This window comes from Malus sylvestris, chromosome 11 (assembly GCF_916048215.2).
Source record: "Malus sylvestris chromosome 11, drMalSylv7.2, whole genome shotgun sequence".
Taxonomy (NCBI): Eukaryota; Viridiplantae; Streptophyta; class Magnoliopsida; order Rosales; family Rosaceae; genus Malus; species Malus sylvestris.
In genome coordinates, this window is record NC_062270.1 from 2,909,563 (window position 1) to 2,931,010 (window position 21,448).

The 21,448-nt window shown below is 38.9% G+C and overlaps 2 protein-coding genes across 7 annotated transcripts; both read right to left on the minus strand.

The window, feature by feature from the left end:
* Window positions 1–1,052: 1,052 nt before the first annotated feature.
* Window positions 1,053–5,615, minus strand: LOC126588854 (uncharacterized). Of its 2 annotated transcripts, none has more exons than XM_050254005.1 (9): window positions 4,340–5,615; window positions 3,613–3,795; window positions 2,940–3,066; window positions 2,748–2,828; window positions 2,437–2,636; window positions 2,091–2,186; window positions 1,924–2,017; window positions 1,640–1,759; window positions 1,053–1,306 (listed from the first exon to the last, which is right to left on the minus strand). In XM_050254005.1, the coding sequence occupies exons 1-9, from the start codon at window positions 4,517–4,519 to the stop codon at window positions 1,203–1,205; spliced, it is 1,185 nt and encodes a 394-aa protein (XP_050109962.1). In that variant the 5' UTR covers window positions 4,520–5,615; the 3' UTR covers window positions 1,053–1,202. The 2 variants fall into 2 exon arrangements, with proteins under 2 accessions (XP_050109962.1, XP_050109961.1); XM_050254004.1 differs by having other exon boundaries at window positions 1,640–1,762.
* Window positions 5,616–6,716: 1,101 nt separating this feature from the next.
* LOC126588846 (putative disease resistance RPP13-like protein 1) lies at window positions 6,717–20,510 on the minus strand. 5 transcript variants are annotated; one of them, XM_050253992.1, is made up of 4 exons: window positions 20,343–20,510; window positions 20,043–20,216; window positions 15,011–19,455; window positions 6,717–6,850 (listed from the first exon to the last, which is right to left on the minus strand). In XM_050253992.1, exon 3 carries the CDS (start codon window positions 19,296–19,298, stop codon window positions 15,069–15,071), a length of 4,230 nt encoding a protein of 1,409 aa, XP_050109949.1. In that variant the 5' UTR covers window positions 19,299–19,455; window positions 20,043–20,216; window positions 20,343–20,510; the 3' UTR covers window positions 6,717–6,850; window positions 15,011–15,068. The 5 variants fall into 5 exon arrangements, with proteins under 5 accessions (XP_050109949.1, XP_050109948.1, XP_050109950.1 ...); XM_050253991.1 differs by lacking the exon at window positions 6,717–6,850 and adding an exon at window positions 14,562–14,891 and having other exon boundaries at window positions 20,043–20,111; XM_050253993.1 differs by lacking the exon at window positions 6,717–6,850 and adding an exon at window positions 14,562–14,891 and having other exon boundaries at window positions 20,006–20,111.
* Window positions 20,511–21,448: the final 938 nt, after the last annotated feature.

A 21,448-nucleotide genomic window follows, 5' to 3' on the forward strand; every position in this document is an offset into this window, starting at 1 on the left:
GGAGGTCGTAAAATTTGAAATAAGTAATTTAGATTACTTGGTTTGTCGTCTCAAGACTACGAGATCTAGTGAGAATCTCGATTGGAGAAAAGAAACAAGTAATTAATGCAAACAGTTGAAGACGGAACAAAGAGTGGCTTCTCGTGCTCTCCAACAGCAAACTGTCTGGCAATGTCTTACGAAACATACCCAACAGCCAACATCTAACGTTTTATGTTTCCAAAAAAGATTTGATGCTTCACCTCTTTTCACACCTTTTCACAAACATGTCCGCTTGTTGCTGCAATCACCCTTCCCACAAACTTCATATGTAAGATAAATCAAGTTTTTCATAATCGCTTGTATGCATGGAATCATTGACAAATCAGAATTTGGGACTTAGGCTATGGTACATGGATTTATTTAGGGTTTGTTTAAAAATGCTTTTTTAAATGACTGAAAGCATTTTTATAGAAAATATTTTTTGGTTCCAAGAGGTTAGATGGAAGCACTTCAAGTGTTTTTCAGGATTTATTTGCATATTTACCAAGAATTGGTTTCAAACCATTTTCACCAGAACACTTTTAGTTATTTTAAAAACACTTCCAAACGTGCCTTTGATATACTTACCATCTAATGGTCAAATATGATCAGATATGATATATATGACCTGTCGATGCTGAATGCGTAGAATTTGACATTATGTGTGTAACATCTTTTGCAACGAGATGTTTTTGTTTGTGTCGGACAATAGTTTGCGGTTACGAGGGAGTAGATCCTTACTTGTAAAAACCCAAACAGTGTTATCCTATAATTGTACACCAATAACCCCTTAGAATTAATCTAATTGGTGAGTTTTGGGGAAGGGAATGGTTTACAATTAGGTTAGGTCAAAAACTTCGATTTATTGCGCTATGAGGAAAGTCGCACCGTCATATGAGAGGTTCATAGAGAACTGAATTCTAGCCTTCGGATCGAATAAAACAAGGGAGAATCAAGGGCTATATATTAACAAAAGTGCATAAAGGAAGAAACAGTGTGTAGAAATCATTTCCCGCAGCCATAGAATACTCTGATGGGCAAATCAAAACACATAAATGAAGAAATATCTTAATTCACATTGGGACGTGGATTCGTGATCTCAATAAACATACACGCTATCAAAACTAGATGTTTCACTGTTCTTTCTAGCCTCATTTTCTTTCTACACAAAAACCAGAGTTTCAAGAAAGATCAGAAATAACACGATCACACTTGTCTTCCAGAATCTTCACAGCTTCAGTAAATAAGACTTCGGGAGGCAATACCCCAGTCGATTCAATTTTAACTGTGCAAATCAGAGAGCGAGAGAGCGTTAGAACTCTAAAAACATTCGGTGAAATAATTAGTTACTGAATTAAAACTTCTTGTTCCTATATAAACCTTAAGCATAAGCATCTACATTGAAAATATCTGGTAAGCTCGTAACTAACAATGATCGAAGTCTGAGCTTACCAGATATTTTCAAACTGAATTCAGATGTTCTGAAACCCAAGTAAGTGATTTCAAACTGAAATTTATACAGTTGTGTCATGAGGACTAAAGCTACAATTCTAGGACACCGTCAGCAACGAGAAAGCAAGAGAAATTTATAGTTCTAAACACAGAAGAAATCACTTACAAATGAAATGATCCTTCTTACGCTGCAGAGAGATAGAATTCTCCCAACCCTTCCCTTCTCTGATGCACTCCCTGCACAGTGTGCAAGCTCGTGGCCTGGCTACAGTTGCCCTTTTCTTGCCTGCTAACCAGTCAAATTATCAATCAAAGCCGCTCCAGAATTGACAAAACAAGGCAAACTGTAACTAAGCAAGTGCAGATATAACAACATTTTTTTAAATCCAAATATTGGGACAAACCCATATGATTGTTTCATTTTTTCGCCATAAAAGGATAATCACTAACCGTTGCCAATATCTTCAATATCGAATACTTTAACTGGGCAAGTTGCCACAAGTTTCTCGGCCATCTCATCTTCAATATCTTGCGATATTATAACCTAATAAGCAATCAAAATCTTTTTATGATTACTTTGACATAGTGTTTTCAGAATCACTGAAACATCCCCTTACCTCAGGAAGCATCCGATACCAAACGGGGGCAACTGGAGACCATTTTGCATGTGTTTTACCAATGCCCTTAACAGCATGTGCTTCCAGTTCAATTACCTAAAAAGTGGTAAACTAACTTCACATAAAAGTAAATTCACAAGAACAGTAAACATTATTGACTACTAGATAGAATAAATACTGAAACTGATAAGATAGTAGTTGGGTATAATGCTGCATAACAAAACACTAATTGGAGTCCATTGCTCCACATAAAACTTTAGGCATGTGCTTAAGTTGCAAAGTGAAAAGTGCAATCTATGATTTCTGAGAAATGACCATAACTATACAAAACAAATAGCGCGTTTACCTGACCAGGGCCTAGTCTAGCAATTGTAATATCTCCACTCGTGGGGGCTATTGGATTGTCGGAAAATTCTGGCAAGGAATCCTGACTGCAAGTAAATGATGTATATGTTTTTTGTTTTGATGACGACTCTGACTTGGTATCTTGTGATTCCAATGGAAACTCACTCCCATTTGGCAACCAAATCAATTCTTTTGACTTTACTGCATAAAAGGTTGCAAAGTCATCATAACCAATATAAAAATTCCCACCAATAGCCTTGAAGAAACATAGATCTATAAAACTTACTGATAATCTAAGACACAGTACTATACCTGAAATACGCTGCCCCCCTCGTTTACATTGTACATGGAGCTTAAAAACAATGGTGTTCTTCTCATCTGGTGTATTATTTCCTACAAAGTAAAACATGACAGGAAAGAACTCAGTGACTCAAATATGTATAGGACATAAACAAAATATGAATTTGGTTTATATAAAAGAATGGAAATACCAAACCATAGTACCTGTAAATTCAAATGATCTGGGGTCAACCTTGATCGGAATGAGACCCAACCTGTGGGCAAGTACTTCATCTTGGATTACTGTTGTATTGTCAGCAATAAGAACTTTTTCAATAGCCATTGTGGGAACCTGCACTTGTATATTAAAACAAGTTTAGATCACCGTTGGTAATACATACTGCCAACTGAATAGGAACTCTCATAAACGCACCTAACCTTAATCCAAGGAAACAAGAGAAGTAGATACAAACTTCCATCTTATGTATATTTTACAGCGGGAAAAATATTTAGGAGGGGGGGGATTGAATTGTATAAAACTTCTCCCTCCCGTTGATGTACATTATAAAGTAACTCATTTACACAAGTTTTGTTCTTGGAAACAATGACACAAACTTGTTACGTAAACATGAGAAATTAACCATGCAACCATTCAACCTTATAGAAGTAACAAGTTGAAAACAAAACGCTGAAGTATACGGATACAAATTCATTTTCTTGATAGCTCATGCATGATGCTCAAGCAGGAATCACTATGTCGATACAAAGAAGATGACACTTGGGCCCATGAAAATGGTATTCTTAATATAGAACTAGTATATGAACTCCATACAATATTAACCACTGACAAAGCATAATTTAATCACGCATACTCAAGTACTCATGAATCTAATCAAACCTCAGCTATGAGGATTCTCCGGAATGCATTGGCAAGTGCAGGATCAATGCCGATCATATCAAACTCCATCTCATCCTCCGTAAGATTAATAACTTCAACTTTAAAGTTGTCACAGAAGCTATCCAATAAGTTATTATCAACCCCCATTGATGCATAAGCACCATTATACTGAAAAGTATCAGTCTGTAAACACCAAAAGTCAAAACATGTAAGAAATAAGAAGAACACTAAAAACTCATCAGTGCATTTCCTCACTCTCACATTGAGAAAAATGAAACAGACTCATAACTAATATCGGCATATGCAGGTCTATGCCACTTAGGCAGATTGCTCACTTCGATCGGTCTCCCCACTTCCACAATTTTTTCAAAGAAACAATCTTGGTAAAAAAGAATTATTTTCTTCTTCGAAAAATTTACATCTATGCATAAACACGGGTCTAGCTTATGTTTTCTGGTAACCCAATTAGAGAAAAACTCCGAAAACAAAAAAGAAATTCACTTTCCCACATTTTCTTAGCAACCAAACATGACCATCAACAAAAACCAACAGCCAAAAGAACCCAAATTTCTACTCAAAACGGTCAAAATTTCTCAAAACTAAAAGCAAAAACTCCGAAAACGAAAAAAAAAAGGGGCAGAAACAAAACCATGGGCACGTACAGATTTCTCATTTCAGAAAACAAAAATTGAAAAATGCTAAAAAAAAAGGATGGAAAAACTGTTACATGAATGGGAGCATCAGCCTTGCACTCGACACGTGTCCTCTGGAATTCGATGTTAGGGGGCAGCCGCCCCATTGGCACATCTGAGAGCTTCTCTATGAACTCCAGCGTGGAGTTCGCCTTCGCAGAGTCTGCTGCTTCGGACTCTGAACTCGACGTCGTATCTTCGGTACTGGACGACATCGTTTCTTCCTTCACCTTCACCGGCCACTTTCAATCTCTCTCTCTCTCTCCCTTCTCCCTCCACTCTCTCTCTTCGTTCTCTGTGACTGTTAAATTTAGGGTTTTGGGGGTTTAGTGAGAGCAACAGTATGCAGAGTTTGGAGTTCATGGTTTAGCAGAGAGAGGGGGACATGAGATGATGCGAATGGGCCTTTCATAATTACCATGGGCCGGCTTTATTGTAAGGCCTCGAGAGCTTCTCTAGTGCTGGTTGAAACGGACAAGGATCCTCTCCGGATCTTCATGTAGGATCCCGAGAATTAATTAATCGTGTCTGTTCATTATATATTGTGGATCAATTTTTGTTAGGTACTGTTTATATTTAATTTTAAATACAAAATTTAAAATAATTTTTAACTGCACGATGTACGATAAACGAATACGATTGATTTGATCATTTTGATCCAGATAGGATCCTATTTCGGTTGAAACGATTATTATTTCTGCCACGATTGGAATTATATCGAAACGAGTGCTGAAGAGGCTGAGTCTGGGCGGCAAAGACTAGTGGAGATGGCTTAGGAAGCAATCGTGCCTGAGACTGCACATAGAATGTATGAGAATGCTCAGTTGCAGATGAAGAGACTGCTTGCTTTCGACGAGCCTTAGAGAGTTCCTTGGTGAGTAAAAGACCACGCAAATGCAATTTGTCGAGTAGACGAGAGACGAAGCATGACTGAATCAATAAAGGATTCAAATCCATAAGGTTATCCATTAAGAGTGGCTGCAATTAGGTCACTATCATACACCGAAACTCCAACAGTGAAAGGAATAACTTCTTCACGGAGAGTAGAATTCAACCATATCAAGAGATTCTGATATTTTTCGTACCACACCTCAAACGATCTAGTAGAAGAGTAGCACACCATGGAAGGTAATTAGCACGCTTAAGTTTGATCGGTACCATGCTTTCCAATGTTTTGGATTGTAAGAGAGGTATACGAACAGGAAGAAAAATTAGGATTTGAGAAAGAGGGAGTATGGTTAGGAATCGACCTAATAAAATTTGAAGATTGGAAAATAATAAGTTGCTTGGTTTAGATTCAGTCTAATTAGTCCGTTATATGCACATGACAAGTTTGGAGATGCTTTATGCTTCCATAGTTTGCTATACACTCTTTTGAGGGCCTATAGCTTAAAAGTTCTAAACGGAGGAAAACTTTACATGAAACAAAGACAAAAAAGAGTCACACGATGAGAGGCAGATATTATAGCCATGATACCGGGATATGCATGTTTTTCTCGACCTATAGAAGTGTAAAGCTTCACATGAAAAGACATCAAGATTCAGTCAAGGAAAGCAATGTTGGTGGTGCCAGGACACTTAGTTGGTTTGATATTGTTGTGCTTTGAAAAAAAGCTACTTTTGCTGTGCTGTGAGAATAAGCAGCTGTGAAATAAAGCAGCAGAGTGTTTGGTAAATTTTTTTGTAAAAATGCTTTAAAAAAAAAGCAGTATTATAGTGTTTGGTAAACGTTTATGTAAAACAGATGTGAAAAAAAAGCCGATTTTTCAAAGTTGGGTTTTGCAGCTTCTTGTTTTTGGCTTTTTTTTCATCCAAAACTATGAAAAAAAAACTGAAGCTGAATGTTTACCAAACACAAAAAAGCTCCCAACTTTTTTTTATACCGGTTTTTTTCAGAATTACCAAACCAGAGGATATGATGCACTCAACAATTTGCACAAAAAAATCAAAGAGCAGCCGATCACACACTGCTATGGTAAAGTGTTTTTTCCAGAACTGATTAAGTTACGACATCAAACATGTTGTAACAATCAAAATTTCTGTGTAAGACATAATCCCTAGTACAAGCGATGTCCTTTCATCTCCTAGTGAAGAGAAAGGTACAAATTCCTCAAGGATTGAAAATCTTCATAGACTTCCGTCAAGATCACAAATTCGCAGCTACAGTACGAGTCATCTTGAAGTCCTAAATGAACAACGATAACAGTAAAGCTTCATTAAGGTATGCTTAACCTCGGACGCTATGTTGAAAATAATTCCCACATTGATGGGAGGACGAACCTTGTATGAGTTGAAAGTATGTTGGATTACTCTCAGGATTTGCGAGAAAAGCGGGAGAAGTAAACCTTGGCCTAGAAAGATTGTCTTCAAAGAATCGTTCTCAAAGCAAGACATAACCAGCCTTACTGTGTTAGCCAAATTAATGAAGGCCTCTTGAAACCCAAAATCTTTAAAACATTTTAACAACTTGAGAAATATTGTGGATTACTTTGATTACGAGAATAAAATGGTTAATAATAATAAAACATTCCTTGAGAAGATGATACCTGGACCTAATTGGATCGAATAAACCATCAGCTTCAAATCCTCTTCCCAACTATGTTTATGTAAGGGATGTGAGATATTTTGGCATCTCTCTTTAGCACAGGACACCCATAGATCCAAAGTTGCCTAAGTGAAGTAGGTAGACACTCCTCTGGAATGGATGCCAACTTTGGACATTTGAAAAGGCCCAAATATTGAAAGGAAGTGAGGAATTGAAGCCCTTGTTACTCAGTTTCTTCAGATTCGGGAAGCCATGTATTCGGAGATCAGTGAGAGATTTGGGAAGGAGCATCTCTATCTAGACCATGTCGGGTGGAAACGACACCGTATTCGGATCATTGTCATAGACTCGTAGATCCACAACTTTCTAAGAGAGGTGAGTTTGTGCAATCCCCACTCCAACTCCCAAAATGACTTACAACTCTTGACCTTCCAAATTGTAAGTGATGTGAGTTTGGGGGGAAAAGGAGCAACTCAAACCTTTACCGTAGTCAATCATCAATTCCTCAAGAGAGTTGAGATTGTGCATGTTTTTGGGCAACGCCTTCAATTTGTCATAATCGGTGATCTCGACCTCTCTCAAGTTGGAGGCTCTTCCCCCCCCCCCCCCCACACTCAGTCTTGGGATGGAAACAAGACTTCCACAGTGATAAATATCCAAGGTTTGAAGATTGATGAGGTGGCATAAGCCTTCCGGTCAGGATTTTAGATTTTGGCACTTCTAGATCCTAATATATTCAAGACAGTTATTAGTATTGTCGCGGAATAACTCGTCCTATGCTATTAACTCCAGCTGTGGACCCTTAGATTGAGCCCTAGATTGCCCATGTACCCTTTTTGGAGAGATAAGTCACTCGTAGTCCTTGGATGTTTTGATTTGAGATTTTTATTGAGTGAACTGTTAGAACCAGAAACTTGCAAAGGATTACTGTAATGCAAGGTTCGAAAGCTTACAAGATAAAACTAGGGAGAATTCTTATTTTGTGAAACAACCATCACAGTTATTAAATAGCCTTACACTTGAACTGAAAGGAAATAACAACTGCCCACGATTTTACAGTTCCTATAATCGTGGTAAAGACTACGTCAAAACAGAAAATGCATACGTGTCCCTCAAGAATAGGGATTATTGAATAACAACCCTTAAAACTAGGAACCCTAGCTATACCGGGAACCTTAGCAGTAACGAAAAACCCTAACTTTAACATCCTCCCTTAAACTGAATACTCAAACATTCAGTTTACTTCTGCAAACTTGCAGACGCCCAGTAAGCCTCGCAACTTCAAGAAAACATCTCCCTTCAAAGGTTTTGTGAAAATATCTGCAATTTGTTCTTGAGTTGAACACTGCACTAGCTCCAGAACTCCATCTTTGATTAAGTCTCGAAGAAAATGAAACCTTACATCAATATGCTTGCTACGACCATGCATCACAGGATTCCTTGAAAGTTTGATTGCCGAAACATTATCACAATACACCAGGGTTGGAGCATATTGCTCCTGATCAAGACTCTTCAAAATCCTTTTTAACCATACGGCTTGACAAGCACTCGAAGTTGCTATGAACTCTGCTTCAGTGGTGGATAAGGTGACAACCGGTTGTTTCTTTGAGGACCAAGAAACAGCTCATGAGCTTATTATAAACACATAACCTAAGGTGCTCTTTCTATCATCTTGATCACCAGCATAATCACTGTCCGTATATCCAGTGAGCCCCTCAATTCCTCTATTTTTGTAGAATATCCCCAAATCAACAGTTCATTTCACATACCTCAGAGCTCTTTTTACTGCCTGCAAGTGAGACTCAGTTGGATGCTCCATGTATCGACTTATCAAACTGACAGTAAACATTAGATCAGGTCGTGTGGCTGTCAGATACATGAGGCTCCCCACCATTTGCTTGTAGGCAGTGCTATCCACTTCAACACCTCATTCATCCTTCGTGAGTTTAAAACCAGGGACCATGGGATTTATCACTGGGTTACACTGATCCATGTTGAATCTTTCTAAGACCTCTTGAGCATACTTTCGTTGACTGATAAAGAGCTCACTAGAACTTTGTAACACTTCAATACCAAGAAAGTATCTCATTTTTCCAAGATCAGTCATGTCGAATTCAACCATCATTGATTCTTTAAATTGTTCAAACATTGCATCATCATTGCCAGTAAATATGAGATCATCAACATAGAGACATACTATTAAGATCTTACCTCATTTCGCTGACTTTGTGAACAAGGTATGCTCATAAGGGCACTTGTTGAATCCTTCCCTGATGAAATATGACTCGATACTCATAAGGGGCATGTTTAAGTCCATATAAAGCCTTCTTGAGTCGGTATACCTTTGACTCTTGGCCCTTCTGTTCGTATCCCGGTGGCTGATCAACATACACCTCTTCATCAATCTCCCCATGCAGAAATGCAGATTTAACATCAAGCTGATAGATCACCCAATTCCTTTGTGCATTCAGCGCGATGACAATTCGAACGCTGTCTAGGCGAGCTACTGGTGCAAACACCTTTGCATAGTCGATTCCATACTGTTGAAAGTAGCCCTTAGCAACTAAACGGGCTTTGTACTTGTCCACTTCGCCATTCTCATTCAACTTTGTCTTAAACACCCACTTCACCCTAATGGTTTTCCCTCCTAGTGGTAGCTCCATCAATTCCCATGTATTGTTTTTCTCTATGGCCTGTATTTCTTGATCCATAGCACGCCTCTATTTTTCAGACTTCACTGCATCTTCAAAGGTTGTGGGATCCTATTTGATACACAATGCCAAGTGAGCTATGCTTACATCCTCTTCATCAGATAGGCCTTGACCCGTCTCATAATCTCTCATCCACACTGGTGGTCTCCGAGTTTGTCCCATGTGTGATGACATCCTGTCATTCTGAATGTCTCTCGAAATTACTGAGCCACTTGGATCTGACTCGGATTCAGTCTCTTCCACGACTGCATCTTCATTAGGCTTGGGGTCGATCTCCTCCCTTGGTGTGTTATTCTCTTCATCAATGTCCCACTCGAGTTCTGCCACTATGACTTCCTTGTGACTGTCTCCCTAACTCCACTATTGATCCTCTTCAAACACAATATCTCGACTAATAATTATTTTCTGTAAAACAGGTTCAAACAGTCGATATGCTTTAGATTCTTCACTTACCCCAAGCAATATGCACTTACAGCTTTTGGCATCAAGCTTCACCCTTTTGTTGTCAGGTACATGGACATGTGCAATGCAACCAAAAATCCTGAAATGATCCATAGATGGTTTGTGTCCATTCCAAGCCTCATTCGGTGTTTTGTTCTTCACAGCAAGAGTAGGACATCGATTCAACACATGCACGGTCCAATTCACTGCTTCAAGCCAGAAAGTTTTAGGGATTTGTTTTGCTGACAGCATGCTTCGCACCATGTTCATGATAGTGCGATTCTTTCTTTCTGCAACCCCGTTCTGTTGGGGGGTATAGGCTGCAGTTAGTTGCCTGTGAATTCCATTCTCAAGGAAAAAATTTGCAAACTCATGCGAGTGGAACTCTCCTCCTCGATCTATTCTTAGACTTCTTATAAATACCCAGTCTCTTTTTCAACCCGTGCCTTGTAGGATTTGAATACGCCAAAAGCTTCTGACTTCTCTATTAAAAAATATACCCATGTTTTTCTGCTGAAATCATCAATAAAGGTAATAGGTACCTCTTATTGCTGTTCGAAGTAGGATTAATTGGTCCGCAAATCTTTGCATGCACCAGCTGGAGAATCTCGGAGGCTCTCCATAAGCTTTCTTTGGGAAATGGATCTCGATGTTGTCTTCCTACCAAACAATCTTCATACACCCTTTGAGAGGCTGTGAATTGAGGCAATCCTTTCACCATTTTCTTCTGTTGAAGTACTTTAAGCCTATTCCAACTGAGATGTCCAAAGCGACGGCGCTAAAGATTTACTTGATCTGTAATGAGAGAGGCAAAACACTTTTGTTCCTTTGGAGAACAGTGAGCCACCATTGTAAACATTCTATTGTGACTCATCATGGTCGCCATAATGAGTCCTCTCTCAGAGTGAAATATCTTGCATTTTCCAGCCTGAATTAGCACTGTAACCCCCTTTTCTTGCAACTGACCGATGCTCAACAAATTATTTTTCAAATCAGGCACGTAGAAAACACCTGTGATCACATGTATGATGTCGTTTACCTTCATTCGCACACTTCCTTTGCCTTGCACAGTTAAACTAGAATCATTTCCCAGCCTGACTGATTCTCTGAAGCTGTTATCAAGCTCACAAAACATGTCTTTCTTGCCACACATATGGTTGCTGCATCCCGAGTCCAGAAACCATATGTGCTCCATTGTTGCATCCTTGATATCCACCAACGCCATCAGTAGCATCTCTTCCTTTGTCTCCGCATAATTCGCCTTCTCTTCCTTAGATTTCTTAGGGCACTCCCACTGAAAATGTCCTAGTTCATGACAATTATAGCAGTCTAGGGTTGACTTGTCGAACCTTGCCTTCCCCGTCCTCTATAGCTTCCTCGACCTCGTCCTCCTTGTTGGGCTCTATGAGTAACTTGGAATGCTTGTTCATCCTCCACATGTCGGCTTATCCTTTGCTCGTGCACCAAAAGACTACTCTGGAGTTCGTCTATAGATAGGACATCTAGGTCATTAGATTTCTCAATCGAACATACAACATAATCGTATTTTGAAGTCATGGACCTCAAAATTTTCTCGATAATCACCACATCATCCATCTTCTCGCCATGAATTCTCATCTTGTTAGCTATGGCAAGTGTTCTTCCGAAATAGTCATTGACTGTTTCTCCATTCTTCATGTGGAGCACCTCGAACTCCTTGCGAAGAGCCTACAATTGAGCACGCTTTACACATGCAGTTCCTTGATATTTCTGTTTCAAAGAGTCCCATATTTCCTTTGTCGTGTCCTTCTTTAGAATGGTCTCTAATATTGACCGATCTATGGCTTGGAACAAATAGTTCTTGGCCTTCAAATCCTTCAGCTTCAGTTCATCTAAAGTCTTCTTTTGTGCTTCACTGGAATCCGATCCTCCTACTGCAGCAGTGATTCCAACCTCTACCAAGTTCCAATACTATTTGGAACGAAGGAAGTTCTCCATTAGCATACTCCAATGGTCGTAGTGACCATCAAGCCTTGGAATAGCTGGTTGCACAAAACTATTCTCAGACGCCATAGTTTTGTTTCTTCACTTGATCACCTGGGTTGCAAGCTTTCGATCAGGCCACGTAACGGGGCTTTGATACCAGATGTTAGAACCAGAAACTTGCAAAGGATTACTGTAATGCAAGGTTCGAAAGCTTACAAGATAAAACCAGGGAGAATTCTTATTTTGTGAAACAACCATCACGGTTATTAAATAGCCTTACACTTGAACTGAAAGGAAATAACAACTACCCACGATTTTACAGTTCCTATAATTGTGGTAAAGACTACGTCAAAACAGAAAATGCATACTTGTCCCTCAAGAATATGGATTATTGAATAACAACCCTTAAAACTAGGAACCCTAGCTATACCGGGAACCCTAGCAGTAACGAAAAACCTTAACTTTAACATGAACACCTACTGAAGAAAAAAAAAAGATTTGGTATTTGGTTTATTTGAACAATTTGAACAATTTGGATGTGTTGGAGTGAATTTGGTTTATATACACCTGATTTGGTGATTTGGTTTTGTGATTGTACCTAAAGTATGGTACTAGACTACCTATGTACCATTGGCGAGATCTAACTGGCTTAGTTAATGGATGAATTGGTTTGGGATTTTCAATGAGCGAATGACCCATTGAAAAAGAAAGATTTGGTATTTGGTTTATTTGAATACTCTGGATTTATTTGAGTGAACTTGGTTGAATGAACTAGGGATTCGATTTTGACTTTGTAGGGAAATTGCATCTAAATTGAGTCTCTAGATTGCCTACGTACTCTTAGCGGGATCAAACTGACATAGTTCGAAAATGAATTTGAAATTTAATTTGTGTGGCTTTGTACCATTTGAGAATTTTGAACTTTGGAATTTGATGGGCATTTTGTATCAGCTATTTGCACTGAGAATTTTGGAATTTGGAATTTGATAGGTATTTTGTGTCAGCTATTTGCTAGCGGACACATGCATTGTAATGCACCATTTTATATGACTTTGCATGAGTTTCCCCCCAGTTATCAACTTATCAGCTAATTGGCATTTAGCTAACCTTAATTTTGAGTTTCGACGACAAGGCCAACTAATTTGGCTTGGATTTGTTAATGGGGATTCGGGGTTTGAATATGGTAGCTTTTCTATGATATGGATAGCTCTACTTCTTTGATTGACATGGCTTTATATTCGGAAGAAAACCCCATGCTTCTCTTGGTCTCTGCTGCTGAACTTTTCTTCCTTTTCGGTTTTTGTCAGGGGGCACTATGGTCGCACTAGTGACCTTCGCGCCATAGTCTTCGCTTTCCTCTTTGAATTTCACTGGAGTTACTTCTAAGAGAGTTGCTGCTATAGCGGGAGTGGGCGACACGACGTCTCTGAAAGCGAGTCTGAAGTCTTGTTTACCTTTGAAGTCCCGCTAGCACTTCTCTTCTTCGTTTACTTTTGAGAAAATGAAGACTTGTTTTGCTTGTCTTCTTTTGAATTTTAAATTCCTTTTGTGACAATGGAGGCAATGGGGTTGCCCATATTTCTTCATTTTCTTCTTTTCAGTATTAAATACTTTCTTTCCCTTACTTTTGTTTCGTAGCTTCTGTCATTTTTCTCCATGCTTTTGTTTAAGCTTTACCCAATATATGATCAAAATGATAACCACGTAAATGGCATTCAAGTTATCTGGAGGACCTTACTCCATTATTCTTTGAAGAATGGAGCAGCAGCAGCGTGCCAAATTCTTGGAGACATGTTCTTCTATTTTTTATTCAACTTTCGCCAACGAGCTTCTGGGTAATTTCTCTAGACGAAGGAAGAGAACGTGGGATCATCTCGAATGTCTCCTTCTAGCTGCTTTTTATTGTTGTTTGCTGGCGATGATAACAGTAAAACTTCATCAAGGTATTGCTTAACCTCGGACGCTATGTTGAGTACAAATCTCACATCAATTGGAGGAGAGGCATTGCATGAGCTTATAAGTCAGTTGGTTTACTCCCATATTGCTAATTTATTGCTAATTTGTTTTATAGTAGAATCTCACCTTCTTTTTTTTCATGGTATACTTCAATCCATCTCACCAAATTGCCAATTTTCCCAATCCTATGCTTCCAAGGCCAAGGAATCATATTCAAATTCAACAAAACTCTCCTGCTCACTCAACTCGACACGAGATCCCACGGGCTCCAAATCAACAGTTCAGCAACAATCTGGCATTTGCCTCTACAAAGTCTGCGTCTGATCAGGGAGGAGGACAACTTTATGATCCATTCTCGCCCAATTCTGCGAGTCATTAGCAGGGAGGTAATCCGGGAAAGATGTGGAAACAAGAGAATGATCTATTTATTACTATTGTTATTTCTTATACAAGCAACAACGCAGAAGGGGTATTCGACGATAAAACCTGAGGTGCAAGAGTAAAAACACTCTTCTACCCACATGAGCAATAGGTCCCTTGCCTTTCCATTTCCTTGTTAATTGCCTAATTCTCAACACATTAAATTAAATGCACTACTCGCTCACAAGTCACAAATTGCTAAAATAAAATAAACTGGGATAGGAAAACGGTGATCCCATAAACATCCATCATAGGGAGGAATTACAAAAGTTTAGGTTTAAGTGGCCTCATTAAAATCTTGCTCGGAGAAAACCCAGTGGGAAAAACTTCAAACTTAGAAAAACAAGTACCACAATTATATTACAAATCCGGAAAGCTCATACACTAGAGTCGTGAGCAGCGCTGGAGAAGAAACCTTGGCCTAGAAATAGGCATGGTTGTCTTCAAAGAATCGCTCTCAATGCAAACACAAAACCAGCCCTACTGTAGTTTGTCAGCCAAATCCCAAATGAATGCCTCCCAAAACAGTCACTCCTGAAACCCCAAAATCTTGAGGACACAAAAAAAAAAAAAAAAAACTTAAAACATTTTACCAACTTGACGAATATTGTGGATTACTTTAATTACGAGAATAAAGACGATTAACAATACTATTGAGAAGATGATACCTGGACCTGGAGACTGGGATCGAATCGACCATCAGCTTCACATCATCTTAAAATCTCTCTACGCTATGTAAGGGATGTGGGATATTTTGTGCCAGTAGCGTCCTTTTCCTCGTTCGCATCTCTCTTTTAGCACAGGACACCTAGAGATGAGAAGTTGTGTAAGTGAAGGAGGAAGACCCTCTTCTGGAATGGATGCTAGCTGTAAACAACTGGAGAGATGCAGAGATTGAAGAGACGTTAGGGATTGAAAGCCCTTGCTACTCAGTTTCATCAGATTCGGGAAACCACAAATTAATAGTCCAGTGAGAGATTTGGGGAGGAGCGTCTCCGTCTGGACCACGTCGGGTGGAAACGATACCATATCCGGGTCATTGCCGTAGATCCATAATTTTCTAAGAGAGGTGAGTCTGTGCAATCCCCACTCCAACTCCCACAATGACTTACAGCTCTTGACCTTCGAAATTGTAAGTGATGTGAGGTTGGCGGGAAAGAAGCAACTCAAACCTTCACGGTAGTCGATGGTCAATTCCTCAAGAGAGTTGAGATTGCGCATGGCTTCGGGTAACACCTCCAATTTGTCGCAATCGGTTATCTTGATCTCTCTCAGGTTGGAGGCTTTTCTCCCCCCACTTAGTCTGGGGATAGAAACAAGACTTCCACAGTAATAAATATCCAACGTTTGAAGATTGATGAGGTGGCATAAGCCATCTGGTAAGTATTTCAGATTTTGGCACTTCCAGATCCTTATATATTCAAGACACTGATTAGTGTTGTAGTGGGAGAACCCGTCCTCTTCGATTAACTTCAGCTGTAAACAATCGTATATCTCAAGGTGTTTAAGTGTCCTAAGAAGCTGGCCGCTCAATGATAACGACGTCAGAGATTGACATTCCTGGATTTTCAAGTACTCAAGGCAAATGTGAGAAGACAACATAGAAGAACCAACAACCTCCTCATCTACTAGTGATTTCAAACTTTTACAGTCACTTATCTGTATTCTTCTGAGATTTTGGGGAATCTGAAATTTTGCCAAATATATCAACGAATGGCACTCTGTAATCTTGATGTCTTCAAGAGAAGGTGGCAGACCAACATCCGGAAAAGAAACTAGACGTGGACATTTGTGTATGCAAAGCTGTTGAAGAGATAACAACTGATTTAACCCTTTTGGTAGCTTTAAAATATTTTCGCACTTCTTTAACTCCAGACATTCAAGCTTGCACTCCAATATTTGCAATTGCAGCAACTCCTCTGCTTCTTTTCCCAATTCTTCAACTAGAGGAGAGTTGTCTTCAATTTCCAAACGGCCAAGAGAAGTCAACTGTTGCAATAATCTACCCTCGTTCTTCAATGAAGACATCAGCTCCTCACATCCATTAATCTTCAAATCTCTAACCTTGGTTAATCCCTTCTGGAACAATTCCCCTGTTTGCAGAGACATCAGCTCCGAAATGTTTGAAAGGCACAAGGACTCTAACAACTCAAACTCAACCTTAGCAGCTGTATGCACCAACACTTTACAACAGTCAATGTTTAGATGACAAAGTTGCTTGTAGTTGGCAATTGAAACCACTAATTCTTCACATTTAACAATTCCAAGCTTTGCTAAAGAATTGAGGTTCTCTGGCAACTTACCCCCCAGTTTTGAACATTTTTTTACAAAGAGCGTTTTCAGGCAAGGGAAAACACCATTTCCACGATCCAATTGGAAAGGAAGCCATTCCTTCCAATGTTGCATATCCACAAACTCAAGAGTCTCTAATAGAGGAAAAGGCGAGATGCACTCTCCATAAAACTCAGCACCAACACTTTCCACTGCATTCATTCCTCTAATATAAAGTTCTTTGAGATGAGGCAATTGTCCGAGAGGTGGCAACGATAAACAATTGTTACACTCCTCTAACCGCACAAGCACCATATTAGAGAACAAAGAAACTGCAACCCATGATGAAAATTCCTTTCCGGCATAACTCTTGATGGTGAGCTCCTTGAGCTTTGTATGAGGCTGTAACATGTCAAGCACAGCAGATTCCGTTTCTCTTGTGTTGCTTGAATGAGACCATTCTAGGACCAATGAATCAAGCCTCTCCTTGCATTTTAAGTTGGCCCTCCGAGCATCCTCGACATCAATCACATTCTCCAACCTTGAGATGCACAATGTCCCGCGGAGATGCAATAGGAACTCTATCTCCCTTATCCTTGATCCATCATTCCCACCACTGACCACAAAATTAGACAATGATTGGAGATTCACCATTCTACCCAGTTGTGGAGGCATTCCTCCCAACGAATATGCATCCAAGTTGTTTAGATGGCGCAAATTAATTAGATTACTCATCTTCGCAGGCAATGACTTCAATTTAGAACAACCTTCCAATATCAATGTTTGCAAGCTGTAAAGAGTGCTTGTTGATTCAGGCAAACTGGTTATATCTGTGTAGGAAAGGTCAAGATACTGTAACAACCTCAAATCACCAATTGAGTTTGGCAGCTCAGTTATTTTGTAGCCATTCAAAGAGAGCACTCGTAAGTATTGCAACTGTGGTAGTAACTCAAAAATAACCTTATGAGACAAATATTTACTCCACCACCTGGAATCTGAAAGCGATAGTGGCAGGAATGTTCGCAAACGTTCAACTTTAGGAAAGTCCTCAAATCTCGTAACTCCATCAAATTGACCAGCAATGAAAGACGAATGGCGAGCCCTTCGAAAGCAGGTGCGTTGCAAGTTATCACCTTGCTTATCTTCCAACCTAGAACATATTTCTCCTGCTGCCCATTGTGCTAAATCATTAACGAGGTCATGCATTACAAATTGTGAATTGTTTTTGCTTGATTCTTGAAACAACGACCTTGATAATAGCTCTCGAAAGTAGTCACGGCCCAAATCCTCCATTTGTTTATTGTCTTCAGGTTTTTGTTGAATCAAACCCTCTGCCATCCACAAAAGGACGAGTTGCTTCTCCCTAAATTCATAGTCGTTTGGAAGTATTGAGCAATAGGCAAAACACCTCTTCAAATTTGATGGAAGATAGTGATAGCTCAACTTTAGTACGGGGAGAATGTCACTCTTATCTGCTATATTCCACAATTTGTTGTTCAATATTTCTTCCCACTCATCTTTTTCTTTGCAACGTAAAAGGCCACCGAGAGTCCTTGCAGCAAATGGTAATCCACGACATTTTTCGACAATTTTTCTTCGAATTAACTCATAATTTACTGGTTTTCCATCATTAAGTTCCCCAAATGCATGTCGCTCAAATATTTCCAAACAATCATCATCTCTCATGCACTTCAAATTATGGACTCCAGCGGCTCCCATAAACTTTGCAACATTCACATCGCGGGTTGTCACAAGTATCTTACTTCCTCCAGCTCCGACGCCAAAAGGGGATTGAAGTCTTGTCCAGAGATCGTATAGATCATAGTCACCTTTGTTCCAAATATCATCTAAAACGATTAAAAACTTTTTTCCTCTTAACTGCTCACTCAAATCATGCTGCATTTTACTAAACTCCTCCACTTGAACGGGTCGGGATGTGATTGATTCAAGAATTGCCTTTGTCACTCGCACAACATCGAAGTCATCAGACACAGATACCCACACCTTTGGCTCAAACTCCTTCATGGCATCATCTTTGTGGTTGAATACAAGTTGAGCAAGTGTCGTCTTCCCGACTCCGGGCATCCCAACTATAGCAACTACACCAAAATTGACAGTACCTGCATGCTTGTATTTTCTTGACAACAATTCGATAATCTCCCCTTTGTCATCATCTCTTCCAACAACAAGCTTTTCATCTAACACGCCTGCACTTTGTAAACTTCGTGATTCCTTAGCAGACGTCCCAGTATCTTTCAAGCCAAACTTTTCTTTCCGTTCAGATATGTCTTGCAACCGCTCCATAATCTTCTTCATTTCGGAGTTCATATCAAACCTCAATTTAACTTTATAAAATGATCTCCGTATCTTGTTGCTTGTGTTGGCTTGTTCACGTCTCTCTATCATGCGCTTCAACATTTGTGTGGCAAATTTGTCCAACATGTCTTCGATATCATAAGCCAAATCTCTGAGATCATCGAGCCACAGTTTTACAGCACCCTCAGTCAGTTGCCTTTCCTCGGCATCACTCACCACCACTCCGATTGTAGATAACGTGGTCCTCCACTTCTCCAGCTTCCTTCTGACGCCCCGGAAGTTTCCAAAGTAGTTGAGAATCTCGTGAGGGGTCAACCTGTCGAGCAGCAACTGTAGAAACGCCGCAAGAAAAATCTCTCCCAGTGCCATATTACGCGTGAACAGACCTCCAAGCAATCAAAGAAACAGCGAACCGTTCTTGAGCAATATTGAGGTGCAGAACTCAACGAATGGAAGAGTAACAGTCAAAGCCTAGTTCCTTGCAAATTTGGAAGCTTGATCTCTTGAGACTCAGAAATATTCACAACTGCACAAATTAAAATGATAAGAACTAATTGTTGATGCCTGCGCAATCATATAAAATTTATAGTAAATGTGAAATAATCAATGGACTCCTAGTAAGCATATCTAGAGGTGCCAATTTGAGACTTGGGATGGCAACAGGGCGGATTCAGATCAAGGTTGCCTACATCATAAGTTTGATAACCGTCCCGCCACTATGTATACAGTCCCTGTTACGTTTTATGAAAATATTCTTTTCCTTATTATATACAAAATAATCTAACAACTTGATATTGTATGTCTAAAGCACAATAAAACACACCATATAATGGCGCTTTACAGCAATGTTGGAAAACAATCATACTTATGGATTCGATCTCCACCGATCCCCTCCCCCTAACAACTAATAATTTTACCGACAACACTATCATTTGTCAAAAAAAAAAACGTCATATGATATTACTCAGTAACAAAGTACAAAAAAAAACACCATATAAATTTGAAAGACCGGGAAAAAGAAAAACTCAATATTGCAAAAATCATATAATAGTATATATTATTTTCATAAATTTTACCATGTTGAACGGAAAAATGGGTCAGTTTTGGGATTACCCGTAACTGTAGGGATCCTTGCAATCCTGCGTTTCAAGACTCGAAACTTGCACGAATATTGGACATGATCTGTAGCAAGGAAGTCTGTCAGGTCATGACGGCACTTGTTTGCATGGATCAGTTTGCACTTACGATCAACAAATTCAGGGTGAATGATGGAATAATTAAGGCAGGCTGAAAATTGCACAAATTTTATAGCTGGTTATTGATGAAATAATTAAGTATACAAACTTGAAGAAAAATGAAATAATTAATCTATAAATAATGGATTTGGCATATATAGTTGCAAGAGGAACTTACTGCATTCAAGTTTTCAGATGATGATGAAGATGAAGATGAAAGGACTTGTTTCCATAGATCATATGTGAAAATCAACAGATCTAGACGACTTTAGAGCTCTTCAATTTGCTACGATAATTAGGCGTTGACTTGAAAGACTAACAAGTATTCCTCTTTCTGCCTAAAACAGTCTTAGATTCCTCTTTTTTCTCTTATCTTTAATTTTCGTGGGGTCATATTGTTTTGTCGTTTTTAATTGCTTTCTTATCTCCCGAGTCCTGTTTTATTTTTAGAAAAAGATTCCCTCCGGATTTTTTTTTGTAGAGATACGGATAATTAATCAATAATGTCTGTTTATTGTAAATTATTTATATGCAATTTAAATATAAATTTAAATATTTTTGTGATCATACGATATATGATGAACAAATATGATTAATTGATCTTCTGGATCTCTACAAAGAGAATCCTTTTCCATATTTTTTTGGGAACTTTAACGAAAAGTTTCCGGTACTGTTTACTTCAACAAAAAATCATATTTTTACACTAAAAAGTCAATTATAGTACTATTCACTTTACCTTTTATTTTGTCCTTATTGTTAAAACTCAAAATTTTCAACCCGTTTTTATTAATTTTTTTCTATTTTTTATCATTTCCTTCCTTTGTATGAGAGATTTCGGGAGATGTGTACCAAACATGGAACTTTGGATGGAAGGGTGACTATTTGTAAATGTTGAATTAGTGGCCAAGTTGTCAAAAACATATAATAAAAAATGAAAGAATAATGATGTGGGAACATCATTACGAGGAGACAAATGATTATGTTTGTTAAAAAGAAAAAAAGATGGTCATGATGATGGTTGTAAAGGAATGATTATTCCTTTACTTTGGATTTTTTATTATGTGCTTTTGTATGGATGAAGTTATCATCCGAATGTGAGAGAGAGGATGGGTGCACCATTTTCTGTTTTAGTAGCCTATCTTTGAAAGAGCAAAGGCAGCTGCAGAAAACAGAAAAATGAGAGCAGAAAAAGAAGAAGAAGGTGCTCTTCTCTTTGGTTAGTAATCACCCACCAAAGTAGTTGTTGTTGTAATAGTTTTGAGCTTTGTATAGAGAGGAAATTAT

Bases quoted from the DNA above. Each gene is read 5' to 3' on its own strand.
- LOC126588854 (XM_050254004.1), bottom strand. From the start codon at position 4,519: ATGTCGTCCAGTACCGAAGATACGACGTCGAGTTCAGAGTCCGAAGCA. The intron at 1,763-1,923 runs GTTAGTGATTAT...TTGACTGGTTAG, and splicing joins TATTGAAGATATTGGCAACG to CAGGCAAGAAAAGGGCAACT. The intron at 1,307-1,639 runs GTAAGTGATTTC...TGATTTGCACAG, and splicing joins TAAGAAGGATCATTTCATTT to TTAAAATTGAATCGACTGGG.
- LOC126588846 (XM_050253992.1), bottom strand. From the start codon at position 19,298: ATGGCACTGGGAGAGATTTTTCTTGCGGCGTTTCTACAGTTGCTGCTC.